General features: G+C 43.4%; 1 protein-coding gene across 1 annotated transcript in view; it reads right to left on the reverse strand.

Moving 5' to 3' along the window:
- The window catches only part of PLXND1 (plexin D1), a 139,662-nt gene that overhangs the window by 94,482 nt on the left and 29,599 nt on the right, over positions 1–15,581 (reverse strand). Inside the window, exons 2-7 of the mRNA XM_054034801.1 lie at positions 11,115–11,291; positions 7,325–7,456; positions 5,025–5,125; positions 4,089–4,218; positions 1,811–1,985; positions 186–294 (exon numbers count right to left, since the gene is read on the reverse strand). Coding sequence (XP_053890776.1) covers positions 186–294; positions 1,811–1,985; positions 4,089–4,218; positions 5,025–5,125; positions 7,325–7,456; positions 11,115–11,291 — 824 coding nt within the window. The remainder of the gene's footprint in view (positions 1–185; positions 295–1,810; positions 1,986–4,088; positions 4,219–5,024; positions 5,126–7,324; positions 7,457–11,114; positions 11,292–15,581) is intronic.

A 15,581-nucleotide genomic window follows, 5' to 3' on the forward strand; every position in this document is an offset into this window, starting at 1 on the left:
ATTTTGAATTGCTCAATTTACATCTGTTCCCCGGCACAAAGATTTGGGAGTTTCAAGCACCAGGTTCTAAAGTGAGACACTGCAGAGCAAGCTACTATTTGTCAACACCCTGCCTTCTCCCCCAACTCTGACCTCCCCCCAAGCTGCTTTGGTTGCTGTAATTTATGGAAGGTGAGATCACTTACGCTGTTTTGGGGTAAATATTTCCAGTTCTTTTGCAATCATAGATGGTGAAATTGGCCCAGACAATATTTTTGCCGTTGACCCGTATTGCAGTTTGAACAATCACATGGTCTGAAACAAGCAAGCCAAAGAATATTGGATCACAAGAGAGTTTCTATTTTTTGCTCAATCTTAGAGGGCAAGACAAACTTCTGAGTAAATAATATCCCAGCTGCTGAAATTTTTTCTCTGGGGTTTCCTCTGGGTTGCCTCACAAAGTTCATATGTTTCTCCTCATTTAGCCCCCCTAACTTTAAACCCCTTGCCCCCAAAGTTAAATTAGTATCTTTGTCTACACTAGGTCCTAAGTGGTATTTTTAAATAAGTTAATTAAATCCGATTAGTCAATATGTTTTAAAACCTCATTAATTTTCTCAGTGTGGACAAACCAACAGAGAATGGTGAAAAGTCCCATTTTTGGCTACCAACATTTGTAAACTACATTTCTCCTACTGTTTGCTTAATTGCTTAATTTTTTTAAATCTTATGATAAACACCCCTGGGATGAGAATCAAAGCCTCTTCCAAGAAGTGCATAAAAAATCAAAAGATAGGCTTCCAGAAATTGGCTTGGACATTACCATAAACAACAATACAAAGCAGTTCAATCACTACCATTCTTCCTACAGCTGGGGAGAACATCAAGGACATCTTTTAAAACTGCCTAATATGAGTGGGATTTTCAAAAGTGCTCAGAGTGTTGGCCTAACTCTGCTCCCACTGAAATCAATGATTAAACCCCCATCAACTTCAGTGGAGCAGTTAGACCAATGGTGAAGACTTGTGAAAATCCCACCCTGAAGTCTAGAATGTTTAGGTCAAAATTTTCAAAATTGGCTACAGATTCTGGATGCCTCACTGTTTGGGTACCCAGCATGAAACAATCTGGGCCCAATTTCCAAAGGCATTGGGCGCCCACCTGCCCTGGCTTCAAGTGGGACTGCAAATGTGCAGTGTCTATGAATGTCAGGTCCCAAGTATCTCATGCTGAGCATCCAATTTTGGAGGCATCCAAAGTTAGTGGGCAGGTTTCAAGATTTCAGTCTTAGTATTTTGGAAAGAGCAGCATGCAGTGGTATTAGGATTCCTGAGCTGTCTCAGACCACACTTCACTTCTTCTTTTGGATTTTTTTTTCTGAAATGTAGTTTTGAAAGGAAAGTAAAATAGTAATGATTAGAAATACCAATAATGCTGTTATTTATAAAGAGCTTAAACTTGTAGATTTCTGTACTCATTAAAAGAAAATTAATAAACAAATTTTATCTAGGCAACATAAGCAAAACCCAATAAGCTACATACCTGAACTGGTTTTTCCATTCCACCAGTAACAATAGATGGATTCGAAAATACTGATTGACAACTCATGCTAGGATGGTAAAAAGATTTCAGGAACTTCCAGCAGTGATTAGAATGTGACATTTCATATACTAGAGAAGCTCCTCAGCTTTCCTTTTTTCCAATGCTTTCTATAAATAGTATTATTTGCAAAAAAATGACCTTTAACCCCAGAATCAATACAACAATTAAGCAAATTAATTCCATAAAAGAAGTTTTGGAATGTAAGTTGAGCCCATTTTCCATTACATACCTTGATTGGGTGGGAATGCGGGATATTTCTCTCTTGGAAGAAAATTACAATAAATAAAAGAGTTTACATCATTTCTAGGGACTCTGGCGACAGTGTAGATATTATTTCCATAATCACAAGACATCTCCATTCCACTGAGGCTCGGGATGTTCCCATTTATTTGGATGATCATGCCCTTAAATTTGGACAAGAAGTTCAATTATTGCCATAGAAAGTGATTTACAGAGTTGGACAAGGTGATGGAAGCATATAGACTAACCAGTTCAGCAAAAATGTCCACTGACAGCTGATTTTTTCAATATTTATTTTGTCATATGCATCACATGGTGTACAAGAAATTGCTACAGTAATACACCTTTGTCACTATAGAGTTCCATTGTTTCCGTAAGTAGATATATAGGGTATGTTTATAGTTTGACACTCAGAACTAGCCATGTGCTTTATTCAGATGGTCGTCCAAACACAAAGCCAATGTAAGAGCCCCACTACACAAATCTCAACTGCTCCCTTCCATTTGGAATGTGCCACCTAGCCCACTCCAACCTAAGCACCTTACTGGTTCTAGCCCCATCTTGTCTTGGAGCACACCTCTTCCCTTTGCAGCAGCAGCTCCTTGTGGAACTTCAAATACCACCAGGGTGGGATTATGCCCATTAAACAACAAAAGGAGAGTGGGGCAAACCAACTCTGGATCTGAAATTCTTGAACTTTGGGGAAATTCTAGTCTGTAGCCAAACCTTCAGGCCGATGACTAGCTGTGTTATAGGCTCATAGTGAGAAGACCCTTCTGCCCCAATAAGGAGTCCATGTGATCTTGATGCCCTCCACCCCACCTGGGAGAGAGGAGCCTCATAGGAGCTCAAGGAAAGGGGGCAGGGTAGCTGCTTTAACTTACTGAAGTGTATATTAAAAGGGCCATTCCAGCTGAAGGGCTGGTGGTGACTGGTGGAGAAAATATAGCTCTGCACTCCTCCAAAGGGAACTTCAAATGCATTTTTGGTGGTTTATTTTTTGTTGTGAAACTTTTTGCCTAAGCAGATGCAGGAATTGAAGGTTTTGAGGTACTGGCTTTTCTTTTGTACATGATCTTAAAATAAAACCCCAAAGACTAAGTTCTCTGCAGTTGTGACTCCACGGCACAGTCAATAGGGTTATGCCAGAAGATCATTTGGCCACAAGCCTCTGTTTCAAAAGAGCCAAATGAGAGTTTTCTGTGGCTTTGTGGATAGGACTGTGGGTCCCAGTTCTGCCAGACCCAGACCCTGAACTGAACATCTCCCCTGAGCTCTGGGGAAGTTTGGAGATGCAGCCAAACTCTGAGATTCACACCAATCTCTAAACTTAATTAAAATACAAGTTTGCTGCCGATTCAACACTGTGATGAAAACTAAGTACATAGTCAGTGACCCTCTAACCCAGCTGTTTCCAGCCACTGAGAAGCAGTACCAGATGTGGTGTTTGAGGTTTTAGGGACTGGTACGCTGGGTTCCCACTCCCCACCTGTGCTGGGCACTGGTCCATTTTGCTGCCTGCTTCCCACTCAGTAGCTCATTCCAACACACTGGAGCTGATCAAAGTTTTTTAAATGAAAAAGATTTTTTGTTGTTGAAAAATTCCCCTTTTTCAAAACCAAAACTTTTTCCATAAAACCTATGACATTATCAAAAAGTTTAGCAAATGTTTTCATTTACCAGAAACTTGGTTTTTGGTAAAGAAACCATTTTGATACGAATTTCAAAAATAGTTGATTTTGATATAAATGTTGGTTAAAAAAAATATAAAAAAAGTCATGAAAAACAGATGAGTTAATTTAGAACCCCAGGAAAGGGAACAAAAAAAAAATTTTTTTTTAATTGTTTTTCCTATTTTTTTAATGGTAAAATTTTCAAAAGCATTCAAGTGACTTAGGAGACTAAGTCCCATTTTCAAAAGTGACATAAAGGCATTTCGGAGCCCAAGCCCTATTGATTTTCAATGAGACTTAGGCTCCTTTTGAAAATGGGACTTCTGTGCTTTTGAAAATTTTGCCACAGCTCTGTAATACACAATGGGGCTTGGCCTGCTCCAATGACCAGTCTCACCACTGAATGGGAAGCAGTGGACAGTAACTGGTACCAGCTAGAGCATATGAGGTGGGAGTCTGGCAAACTGGTATTATTGCCCCCCAAATGTTTGGAACCATTATTCTAGCTAGAGCAATGACATCTGTGGGCACCGAGAACAGATGGTGACCTGTGGCCTACAGCACTTTATTAACCTGTATCCACATTAGATGTACCTTGTCGTCATTGTCGATATTAATTTCCAATGGCGTGATTGTCATTGAAGGACACTGCTGCACTCCCTCACTCGCACTCGTCCAGAAATTTGGCTCAGTGGAATTAATACACTCATGCTGCAGAGAACACCTGAAACAAACAGAGGCACAACTTATGGTGGGATGCCTATTGAAATATGGATAAAACTGTTGTGACAATTACGAAGAAGGTCCTGTAGAAATCTGGAGACTGCCTCCCATTTCTCCAACTTCTGTATATCAGCCTATTGTGCTACTGCTATTGTTAATGGGTACAGTTGTCATGATATCAGCACACCACTCCTGTTAGCATCAATGGGAAATATGTGTGTGTGAGGGAGAGAGATTAGACCGCAATGACTGAGTGCAGAACAAGAGAGAAATAGCTGTCATGTGTGTTTGGTCAAAAATCCTGGACCTGATTTGGGAAGACAGAGTCTAATTTTGCGGCCTGATTTCTGGGTATGCGTTGAATTGTGCCCACAAGTAACTGCAGCTGCCAATGACGGGCCCAAGCTTTCTTACTAGCCGTTTGCACTCACAGTCAAGTGATTGGTTTCAGAGTGGTAGCTGTGTTAGTCTGTATCATTAAAAACAATGAGGAGTCCTTGTGGCACCTTAGAAACTAACAAATTTATTTATTTATTGATTAGATGACTAACACATCTTCTTTGCATTCACAATTAGCTGTAGTCATAAAAATGCAGATGCAATTAAGTGTAAGCAAAAAAGAACACTCTCACAGATTGAGACTTGGTTGAAACATCTTTAAAAGGATTGCCCTGTATTTGGTAAAATTGGGAAAGATCAGGCAAAGGTTGTAAGCTAGCATGACTGTGTAGCAAACCATCAATCTGCTGAAACTCTGAGGAAGAGGTCCAAAGACAATCACCCAGGAGAAGATACAAGAAGTTCTACCTGGTCTCCATTGTACACCATCCACAATAAGCATCAGCTGCAGCCAGGCACTCCGTACATGTTGTATACTGGTCACAGGCAGCCACCTTCACACGGGTCATCTGTGCAACAAGCAAAACCCAAGGTCACTATCATTCCCAAGGTATCCAAACGTTTTCAGATGCCACAAAAAAACCCAAACTCTATGGTGTGTGTGCACTTCTTGACAACGGAAAGGAAACCTCTAGCTGACACTAATGAGGTACTGATGAGATACACGTGGTGAAACACTTTGAATAATAGACTAGATAATGTATTAGGAAATGTACTAAGAGGGAACAATCCTGGACTTTTCCATTACTCCAATTTATGGTTCTGTGAGTAATGGGAGCACTAGGTGCAAACAGAAGACTATATGTCTCTGTTCCTTGTTAGCCAGCATCTTCGGCATAACTGCAAGATAAGGGACAGCAACATTACTAAAATATAAAACCCCTTTGATGGTTTAGATGGGACCAGTTTTTGTCACCATTTCACCACACATTGCTTGGGTCATGATAAGTGTGAGAATCTCAAGATTTCATACTTGCCAGACCCCTTCTAGAAGGGGGTGAACAATGTTTGTCTATTTATGAAGTGACCAGAATTTACCTAGGAATACAAAATCATTCACATGTAGGGAAATATGATTCCTGGAATAGCAAGTAGGACAGCAGTACCTCTGGTGACTTGCTCTGTAAGAACCACTTGGAAGGGGAGAATGCAGTCATTTGTATGCTTTCTTTCCTAGATTTTTAAATACTTGGAAAAGGAGACTGCGTGGAACTTGATAATTTAGAGTCTGACAATGCAAAGTGCTGAGAGCCCTCAGTTCCCAAAAGGTACTCAGCATCTCAAACAACCAGTCATCTGGGCCAGTTTCTCCTCTCCTTATCATCAAACACATGCTGTGCACAGCTTCCACACATGCTTGTCAAGATTCCCAACATGTAAATTCCATTGGCAAAAGGAACTGATCTGGCCTAATTTAAAGGAAAGGGCCAAGCTATCTGATCTGAAGTACTGCACATGGGGTTTTAGTCAGCCCAGGATAAAGTTCACAGCAGGTATCTTTCTGTGCTCCAAAGTGTTTGTGAGGCGTTTAAAAGGTCTGAGATATTAGCTAGACAGAGACCCTGGGAGAGTTATGTGAAATGATAATGGCCAGTCTGCAGGGAATTACTGCTGGAAAGTATAAATACAACATATAAAATTAGTGGTTGTGCGTCTGTTTCAACAAATTAAAATGTAATTCAGGACAGACCACCACAGCTTGGAGCAAGAACTGAACTCTATTCCTCCTCAGCTGTTCACTTAATAGAAGGCAAGGAGAGACCATTTGTTTCTTCCTGCTGTGGAATTTTCAGGCCTCTCCAAAGAGAGAGCCTTCCACGCTGGATAGTGCCCTCCTATGAGATGAGGTGTGTGAATTTTTAGGTATAGTGAAACCTGCCCTGAGGACCAGCTCCAACAGGCAAACCATTTTCTTGTGTGACCCTTTAAAAGTATCCCCAAAATTTCTAGTACAATGTTATCCAGCTTTCAGATAAAGACCAACATCTTCTTATTTTTGCCAGCCCTGTAGGTAATTCCTTAAGGCATGTTTCACTGTAGCTTTCACCTTTAGTTGCATAGAGATGGGTGAACCAGTTCAGATAACAGGAATCAACCTGAACCCTGGCCCCAAACTCCAAATACTCATTATGAGTTTTGGAAAAGTTTGGGAAACTTTTTTATTCATTTTCACTAAGAGTGAAGCTGACATGAATCATGCATCCAACCCCCCTGAAACTTGGGAAAGTTCAGATCCAGAACTAAACTTTGCAGCTGGATCTGGTCTCAGTAACGGGTCAACGCAAACCTCCAGATCCAAATACCCCCAAATTTGGTGATATTTGGATCTGAACTTTGAGGCTAGGACCTCTCTCTAGTTTTCATGTCCCTCTGCATTTCCAAGTTCTGTTCAGAAGTGCCCATACCAAAACTTTAGACAGAAGGCTATTCTCACAATATTTTTAGCCTGGCCAGAAGGAAATGGTACCAGAAATCTTGCAAAGAAGTTTGTTCCTATGTGACTTCCAGCCCAGCTACATAGACCCAAAAGGTATGGATGGTTCTGAAAAGGTTTGATCTAAACTTTGGAGTGATTCCTAACCTTTACAAGTCTGTGCATAACTGGTATTAAAAGAATATTTCTGCTCCTCTCTGTTCCTTAAGCCAATGCTGATTGTAAATATCATATGAACGCACTTTGACAAATGTATGGAGAACAGAAGTCCTACCTGATAGGAAGTCATGAGATAGAGGTAGCTGGAATCAGAAGGATCAAACTGCATGATGGGATGAACGGATTCCCCATAAGCCACTGAAACTGACTTCCTGCTAATAATCTTCGTGGCACTGTTCAGATTAATCTATATAGTGAGAAAGAACCATTTGTTGAGATCAAACATTGTTATGGGGGAGATGTTTTTCTCACTCTTTTTATAAACTCAGAAGTAAAATGGTAACTAATAATGCCTTATATTTTCACATCAGCTTTAATCCCAAAGTGCTTCATAAACTGCACAAACACAGCACCACTGAAATGCAGCCACCACTGGGGTGGAGGGAAGCAACTCTGCCTGCAACACAGAACACTTGTGAGGGGAAGGGAAATACTGGTTGGTGAAGGGCAAACCCCGTCGCTGATGGGAAATGCTATGGGATCTTTTGACATGATCTCCATTTTTAATGTCTCAAGCCAAAGACTCCTACTTAGCAAGCTGCATGGAACTCTTTTTTTCTGCCATGAAAGGGTGAAGATCCTGCCACCGCAATGACTTACAGGATCTAATTCCGATCTCACACTGATGTTATGTCAGTCTAATTCAGATCATCTCAATGGAGTTAGTCCTGATTTAAACCAGCATAAATAAATTCAAAGTTAGGTCTTCAGATATATACAGGCAAATTCATTGTTATCATTATTATCATCATCATCATCATATTGGAAAATTATTTTATTTCCAAATCTTTATTGAAATAGTTATGCTCAGAAAAGTGTTATTTGTATGGCAGCAGCATTCAGAGGCCAACTCAGGTTGAAGCCCCATTATGCTAGACATTGTACATATACATTGCAAGCTACTAACTAAATAGATAAGAAACATGGAAGAGAAGAAATATTATCATCTCCATTTTACACATGGGGTCAAGAAAGATTAATGACATCCTGAAGTCACACTAGAAGTCTACAGATAGGAACTTAACCCAGCTCTCCTGGCTCCCAGTTCGGTGCCTTAATCACAACACCATCCTTCCTCTCTTCCAGCAAATTTCCCCCCTGCCCCTACAAGTTTGGCTGTTCCTAGTGTTTTTCTTCACAAGATATCTCTCTCTGTGGAGCCTGATGCCTCACAGGCCTTGCTACACTAGCCTTTTTGCCCTGAAAAAAATTCCCACCAATGCTAAGCACTGGTGTAGTTCCACCAATGAAAGCATTGGCAGGAGACCCAGTACAGACAAGGCTGCCAACCGTGTTACCATTGTGTAACCCTCAGAGCAGGGCTGGGTGACATGGTGGTAATAATGCTGATGGACAGCAGTCTAGCTACCTAGTCTAGAGCTTCCCCTATTGCAGCTATGCTTGTGTTAGCAACAGAGGGAAATTTTTAGGGAAAAGGATAGTGTAGATACAGCCATGGGGAGCTCTTATATTTTTGGACTGGAGCTGTCTAGACCTAACCTGGTCTAACTTCTGAGTAATTCAGCAAAAATACCTCTGTATCTGTGTACTGGGTTCCAGCACCTGACATCAGGATGACTTAGCAGAAAATCCCTGTATCCCAGGGAGGGTGCTAGGCTCTGCCATGCTTTTACACTACACTGTAAGCTTAGCAGCTTTGAAAGCATTATTTTTCCATTAACAACTCTCTTGATTGTGGCACAGATAATGGTCCCTATGATATGCCATCCGATCCTGCAGTATGTTTGATTCCCCATGTGACTGGCAGCCATCATTGCTGCTGGGGGAGCCGGTCAAACACTACTTCTGCCCTCCTGCCGTCTTTTCTTGGACAGCAAAGATCTGAATTATAACCTACACAAAATATTCTGTATGCCATGCCAAGTAACAAAGAGCCCTGAAGGTACAAAGGCTTCTGGTTACGCAGCTGTGTTGCAGAATTAAATTATAGCTATCTGAGCAAATTATCCCAGTCAAGGGTAGTCAGGAGCCTCTCTCTAATGGACGTTCAACAGATAAGGCTGCTTTCTATGATACGATAATGGAAGCAGAACTGTTAATACTGTGTGAACGGGAGCTGCATGTGGGATGTGTTTTCACCCTTGGCCCTGTGCACCTGGCTATGACGTCAATTGCCTACCACCCTGTTGGATTACCTCCCCCTCTAGGCAAAAATGAAACCAGAGAGCTTCTCTGAGATCTTTCCCACTTTTCTGCCAGAAGCACTTGGAAGCAATGAGAGAAATTGGATTCATTTTCTCTTCTCCAAGTATTTTGATCCAATATTCCAAATTATGTATTATTAGCTCCGGGCTGAGATAAAGCAGATTCCAGCCATGTCTCTCCTAGATGGTCTTTTTCTACTCTATGGGCTTACTGAGGCAGGGACTTTAATGAACTGCTGTGATTGGCTGGAACGTAAACCTTCCTTTGGCAAACTCTAAGCATTGAGGTTATTGAAACCTTGGCCCTGCACCTTGGCTCTTGACTGAGGCTAGTGCATTGCCCTACATTGCCTTCAGTGCATTGTTTCAACAGAGACACAATATTACATGCATGGATTCACACCTGCTTCAGAATTTAGCATTGGGGAATGATCACTCAGTGATTCTTCAGTCTATAAGGAGCTTTTAAAAACCATCAAATCAAGGGAAGAATTTATTAGGACACTGCTAATAAAAAAATGCTGTAAAATAGCATTTCAACTGCAGTCTTTTGTTTCTACAGTATATTACGGTAAAAACAACACAATCACATTGTAGCCTTAAATACTGATTAACAGATACCAATTACCAGGCAATGTATATCATTGTATAGATTAAAGTAACATCCAGTTACTTCTTTATTACAGAATGAAAGCCTGTGCTCAGAGCGAGCTTGTCAAATGATATTTTTTTTCTATTACTGTGAATACAGTAATGGATAAATGGGCTGTACTGAAAGTCCGAATGACTGAACTCTTTATTCTCAGTGCAGTTACAGCGTGGGCAGCACCAGTGCACACTTCCTTCACATTGCCGTGTTAACGTGCCTCAGCCCTGCATGGGAAGGGCCACTTGTCAGGGTCCAATAGTCCTCTCGTTCAGCTGAGGCTGCCAACAAAGGTGCCATGTGATGGTGGTTTGTGCGAGATGGACACCTCTCTACTGCAAACTGGACTGGGACTGACAACTTATTTCACACAGGCCACCGAACAGTTCTGAGATGATCAACAATAACAACACTTTTCTAGTGCCTTTCACCCAGGGATCACCATTTGCCCACATTACCCAATTTCCCTGCAGCCAGCTCTGGGGTGGAATATATCAGCTAGTTAACAGCGCACAGTGATGTGACAACATTTGTAGGATGGGAAGCAAATGCAATGTATCCAGCTGAAACTGCCAGGGGAATTTAGGTAGGCAGCGTGCAACTTCAAGTTGGCATTTAACTAGGACACAAGTAGTAACAACCCTATTCTTATGAAAAATGTCATGAGATATTTAATGACCACAAGAGGTCAAAAACTCTGTTTTATGCCTCATCTGCAAGAAGACACTTCCAGTAGCACACTGCCCCATACTATTATGTGGGGTGAATCACTAAAACCACTTCCTGTTGCATCTAGGAGCAACCTGGTAGTCACCCATCCAAGAAATGAGCCAACACCCCTGCTTATTTTGGGAGGCCTGCAGAACTACACACTGTGAGGTGGTACAGCAACAGCCTTCAGTTACTGCCATCCTGAGTACTATACAAACCAATGGTCCGAGAGGTGAAAGGCTCCAAACCCCACCACCCATCCCTGAACCATCAACTCCCTTCAGTGCTTCATTCTTATCTCTCTAGTAACATGCTAATTTTACCTTCAGGAGTCTTCCATTTGCTGTGCCCAGAAACACAACGGTGTAGTTATTGACACTGGAAACGGCCACCGAGGTGAGGCCCTGGTATTTGAACACTGGTGTTGCCTTTATGGGTTGCAGGATGGCCAAAGGGTGTTGGAGATGGGCTGCTCCACAGTCTAATTGCTCTGGCTGAAGCTGAAAAGAAAATTCATGTCAAAGTGTGGCAACAAAATAAAATACTTCTCGCTGAGAATATACCCTCTGAACAAAACAACCCATTGAGGGTTCTATGCCATACCATTGGATAGTAAATAGTAAATATTAGTGAGTAGTTACAATTGAGAAAATGGCTGTAATAGTGGCACCTTCTTATTCATTAGATCTGCTCTCTGTCGGCCAAATCCTGACCACTGCACAGGCTCAAGAAAGAGAGCTTTGTGCTACAGGGCTTCATAGGAGCTGAGGGAAGAGAATCCTTCTGCCCATACTGCAGGGCACCAACAGAGTCGCTTGGAGATCACCACTACAGCTTCAAGTCTCCACAAGTGTCTAAGGCCTCTGCATTCCCTACATCCACTTGCCAGAGCCTTATTCCTGAACCTACTATGCAATCCCCTGTGGTAATAATGTGGAAAGAGCCCCATGGTACTCAGGAGAGCAGAGTTCCCTGTCCAGCCTCTGCATGATTGGGATGTCAGTTCCATGGACTTTGAGACCTCTAAAATCCCTCCTGCAGCTCACAGCATTTGTCCCTGAGGGTATGTTTACACTACAATGTAAGCCCAGGGTTAGCAGAACTCAAGTTACCAGACCCAAGGTTTGTTAATTTAGGGCTTGAGCGTCTATACTCATTTGTAACCCCAGGTTAGGCATTGTTGAACCCTGGGGTTTGCCATTGTGGAATGTATTGAATCATTCAGACCTGAAGACAGCTGGCAACCAATTGCAATTTTTTCTCTTTTTCTTTAAAATGAAAGGGTAGTCAGGATTGTTTTTAAATAGAGTGACCCTGAATAGCATTTTCATATGAGCAAACTTCGCTGAGATTGAGGGCTGTAAACTCAGGGCCCAATCCTGCTCCTACGGAAGTCAAGGGCAAAGTTTACACTGATTTTAATGGGCTGGATTTTGATACCCCTAATCATGTTTAATAGTACATCACTCCATGAATGGCCCATTGACTTCAATGGGACTATCTGTGGAGTAAGGTGCTGCTCACTGTCAGTACGGGTGTCAGAGGCTGAATCGGGCCCAAGGCTACAGTGGCACAGATAGGCCGCAGGATACTGGAATGACAAAATTAGATCAGAGCAGAGAGAGTGAAGATTTTAATTCTTAAGGGTTCCTGATGGTCCTATGACAGCCCAAGGGGATACTGGAGTCCTGGGCAAGGAATTTTCTAGCATCCTCCTTCATCTGAGTCCAGAGAGAACAAGCAGCTGACAATAGTTAGATTGAAAAATACTTGTACAAAAAATTCACTTCCCTTGCACTCTGTCTGCAAAGCTTGTTATCCTCTATGATCTTTATAGATCCTCTTTGTTTTGCTGTCCCATAGGCCAGAGAGACTTGCTGCTTTAAACTGAGTGTGTGGGAAATCCATCCACGTAGTTTAAGAGTCTTACACAACTCAGCTACTTCTCATCAACCCCCACATGCTGCCTGGCTGGGGTGGCTGCCTAACCACAACATGGCAAAAAGCCCTGCAAGGAGAGGAATCAGCGTTGGAACTTCTTGGCTCAGGGATACTGAGTGGGGAGGAGGGGGCGGCTGGCAGTGAAGCGGTGCTGAAGGAGCACGCAATGAACTGGAGGACAGGCTGGGTCACAAAGGGATCGGAGACAATCCAGGTCAGGGACTGGGTTGCTTGTCACTGATGGGTCCCCATTGCTCTCTATCCCTCTGAATGGCTCCAGGCAATATGACTTTATGGCTAGAATGAGGTTTGGGGACAGGGTTAGTGGCAGAGGGAGGGACTGCATAGGCGCCGACTTCCCCTCTTTCACGTGTGTGCTCGACCCCCCCTCTGTCCCTGGTCCCACCCCCACTCCACCCTTTCCATGAGGTCCCGCCCCGTCCCACTTCTTCCCACCCCTTCTCTGCCCCCATTCCAACTCCTTCCCCAAAGTCCCCGCCCCAACTCTGCCTCCTCCCTGCCAATATTTCAGTTCCTTCCCCAAACCCCCACCCCCGCCTCTTCCCAGCCTCCTCCCCTGAGCACGCCACGTTCCCGCTCCTCCCCCCCTCCCAGAGCGTGCGAACGGTGCCAAACAGCTGTTTGGTGGCAGCGGGCGGGAAACACTGGGAGGTAGGCAGAGGAGGTGGGGCGGGGTGGGGAGGGGAGCTTGGTTGCCAGTGGGTGCAGAGCACCCACGGAGTCAGTGCCTATGTGGTGAGCCAGGTGGAACAGCTCCAGGGACCCTGGGGAGAACACACAGGAGCTGCTACATCCTCTCAAAGGGCACAAAGCATGCCCCTGCCTCCTGCACTGACAGCACAGGTGTGTACAGTTGCAGAAAGGGATGGCCAGGCCACTAGCCAGGCTTCTTGCCCCTCAGCCATGTCCCCTCTGGGGCACGGATTACCTCATGCTGCCTTGCCTGCCATCCCCAGGGCTCAGGTAGTGCAAGAACTAGCTGCCCCTTGCAAGTGGAATATTGCCAGACCCAAGCATTCCAAAACCATGAGTCAATCTCTAAAAAAATCATGAGACTGACTTAAAAATAATAAATTTGGGTCATTATATTTACCTCCTGGTTCAAAAGCCTTTGCGGATTAATGTTTTTAACTTTTTTTCCACAACCACAATGGGTAGAAACTTTCAATAAAAAAAAAAAGTAGCTATGATTCACCCAACATAGCATGACTCCAGGAGCTGGGGCTTTCAGTGTAACCAGAAATAACACAAGAGTTGGCTACACCTTCCAAAGGATTGGGAAACGACTCCCCTGCACTTTCCCTCTGCCATTGTGCAGGTGGACACGAGCAGCCACAATGTAGTCCTTCCTGATGCCCAAAACAATGCTGGGCTGGGGTGGCCAGCACCATACATGATAATTGGAGAGCGGTGAGTCAGTGACTTGGCTGCACTGCCCACCACAACTAGCCTGTCAGAGAGTTAAGGCAGGGGGGAATCCCACCTCTTCATGACACCTTGTGAAACACAGCCCACACTTCCCCACCCTGGCCTAAAGCTTTGAGTTGGACATCCCTAAACCAGGAGAGACTTGCCCATGTTACAACTTTTGCTACAAAACCTCACCTGCCAGGATTACAAAACTTTTGGCAAGCAAGGGCCCAACACCCAAGTCTAGCATCAGCCCAGCTCCCTCGAGTTCGGAGTCCGGGGATCCCCCCATTATAGCTCCATGCAGAAACCACACTGAACTGTGGTTTCAACTGATGAGGGTGGCATTTTCAATGGAAAAAGAACAGGAGTACTTGTGGCACCTTAGAGACTAACAAATTTATTAGAGCATAAGCTTTCGTGGACTACAGCCTACTTCCGAAGAAGTGGGCTGTAGTCCATGAAAGCTTATGCTCTAATAAATTTGTTAGTCTCTAAGGTGCCACAAGTACTCCTGTTCTTTTTGCGGATACAGACTAACACGGCTGCTACTCTGATTTTCAATGGAATTTCACTTTGACCTTTCAGGTCTGGTTGAACCTTACATTAAAAGCGACACTCGAGTGGAGTAAAGGCCAAGGGGCTGAATATACAATAGGTTAAGACCAGATCTGCGCAAACCAGAGACAGACCAAAACCAGGGACTTTAAGTTGCCCTACTCCACAAAGACAAAAATTTGGTGGTTCAGATTAATTGGAAACTAAAACTGAAACCTGGGCCTGATTTTTCCTCGTTTTGCACCTTGTGTCATTGATTACAGCTGTGCAAAGTGGGTGTGGAATGCTCCCATTCTGATTTGTTAGTGCTTTACACTCAAATAACAATAAGATGAGCAAAGGCAGGGAACAATCGGCTCCATATATGGTTTTGTTTTTGCCTAATTGGAATTTGGCCACCTGGACCCATCTGTAGAGCAAGCCAACACAGCCAAATTCCCCCAGCTTCACCAACGTTGCTCTCGGAGGCTCTTTCTCTGCCACACAGTACCAGTATTTGGAGGCCTGGCAGGGTTTACACAGGTTGCCTGGTTCCTCCAACACATGTCCAAGATTTATGGCCTTTTTCCCTCTGACTCCTGAGTGATTCTGCTTACAATTTCTTCCCTGACAATGTGGATGGATTTGACAGCATTCAAATGTCACAACAGCAACGCTGTTAAAAATTTACCTGGAGACTCCCCCCCAGAGGCTTTTATGCAATGCCCTGGCTGCACCTAAAGCCTTTTGAATGAATGGTATGTTTCTACAGCCATTATAATGTCATCTGTGATGTCACTTCCATTGCTCATCTTGACGCAAGAAGCCATTGAAATGCCACCTCTGCCGCTTATTGGTATGTGGCTATATATGAAACAGCA

This window comes from Malaclemys terrapin, chromosome 7, assembly GCF_027887155.1.
Source record: "Malaclemys terrapin pileata isolate rMalTer1 chromosome 7, rMalTer1.hap1, whole genome shotgun sequence".
Lineage (NCBI taxonomy): Eukaryota > Metazoa > Chordata > Testudines > Emydidae > Malaclemys > Malaclemys terrapin.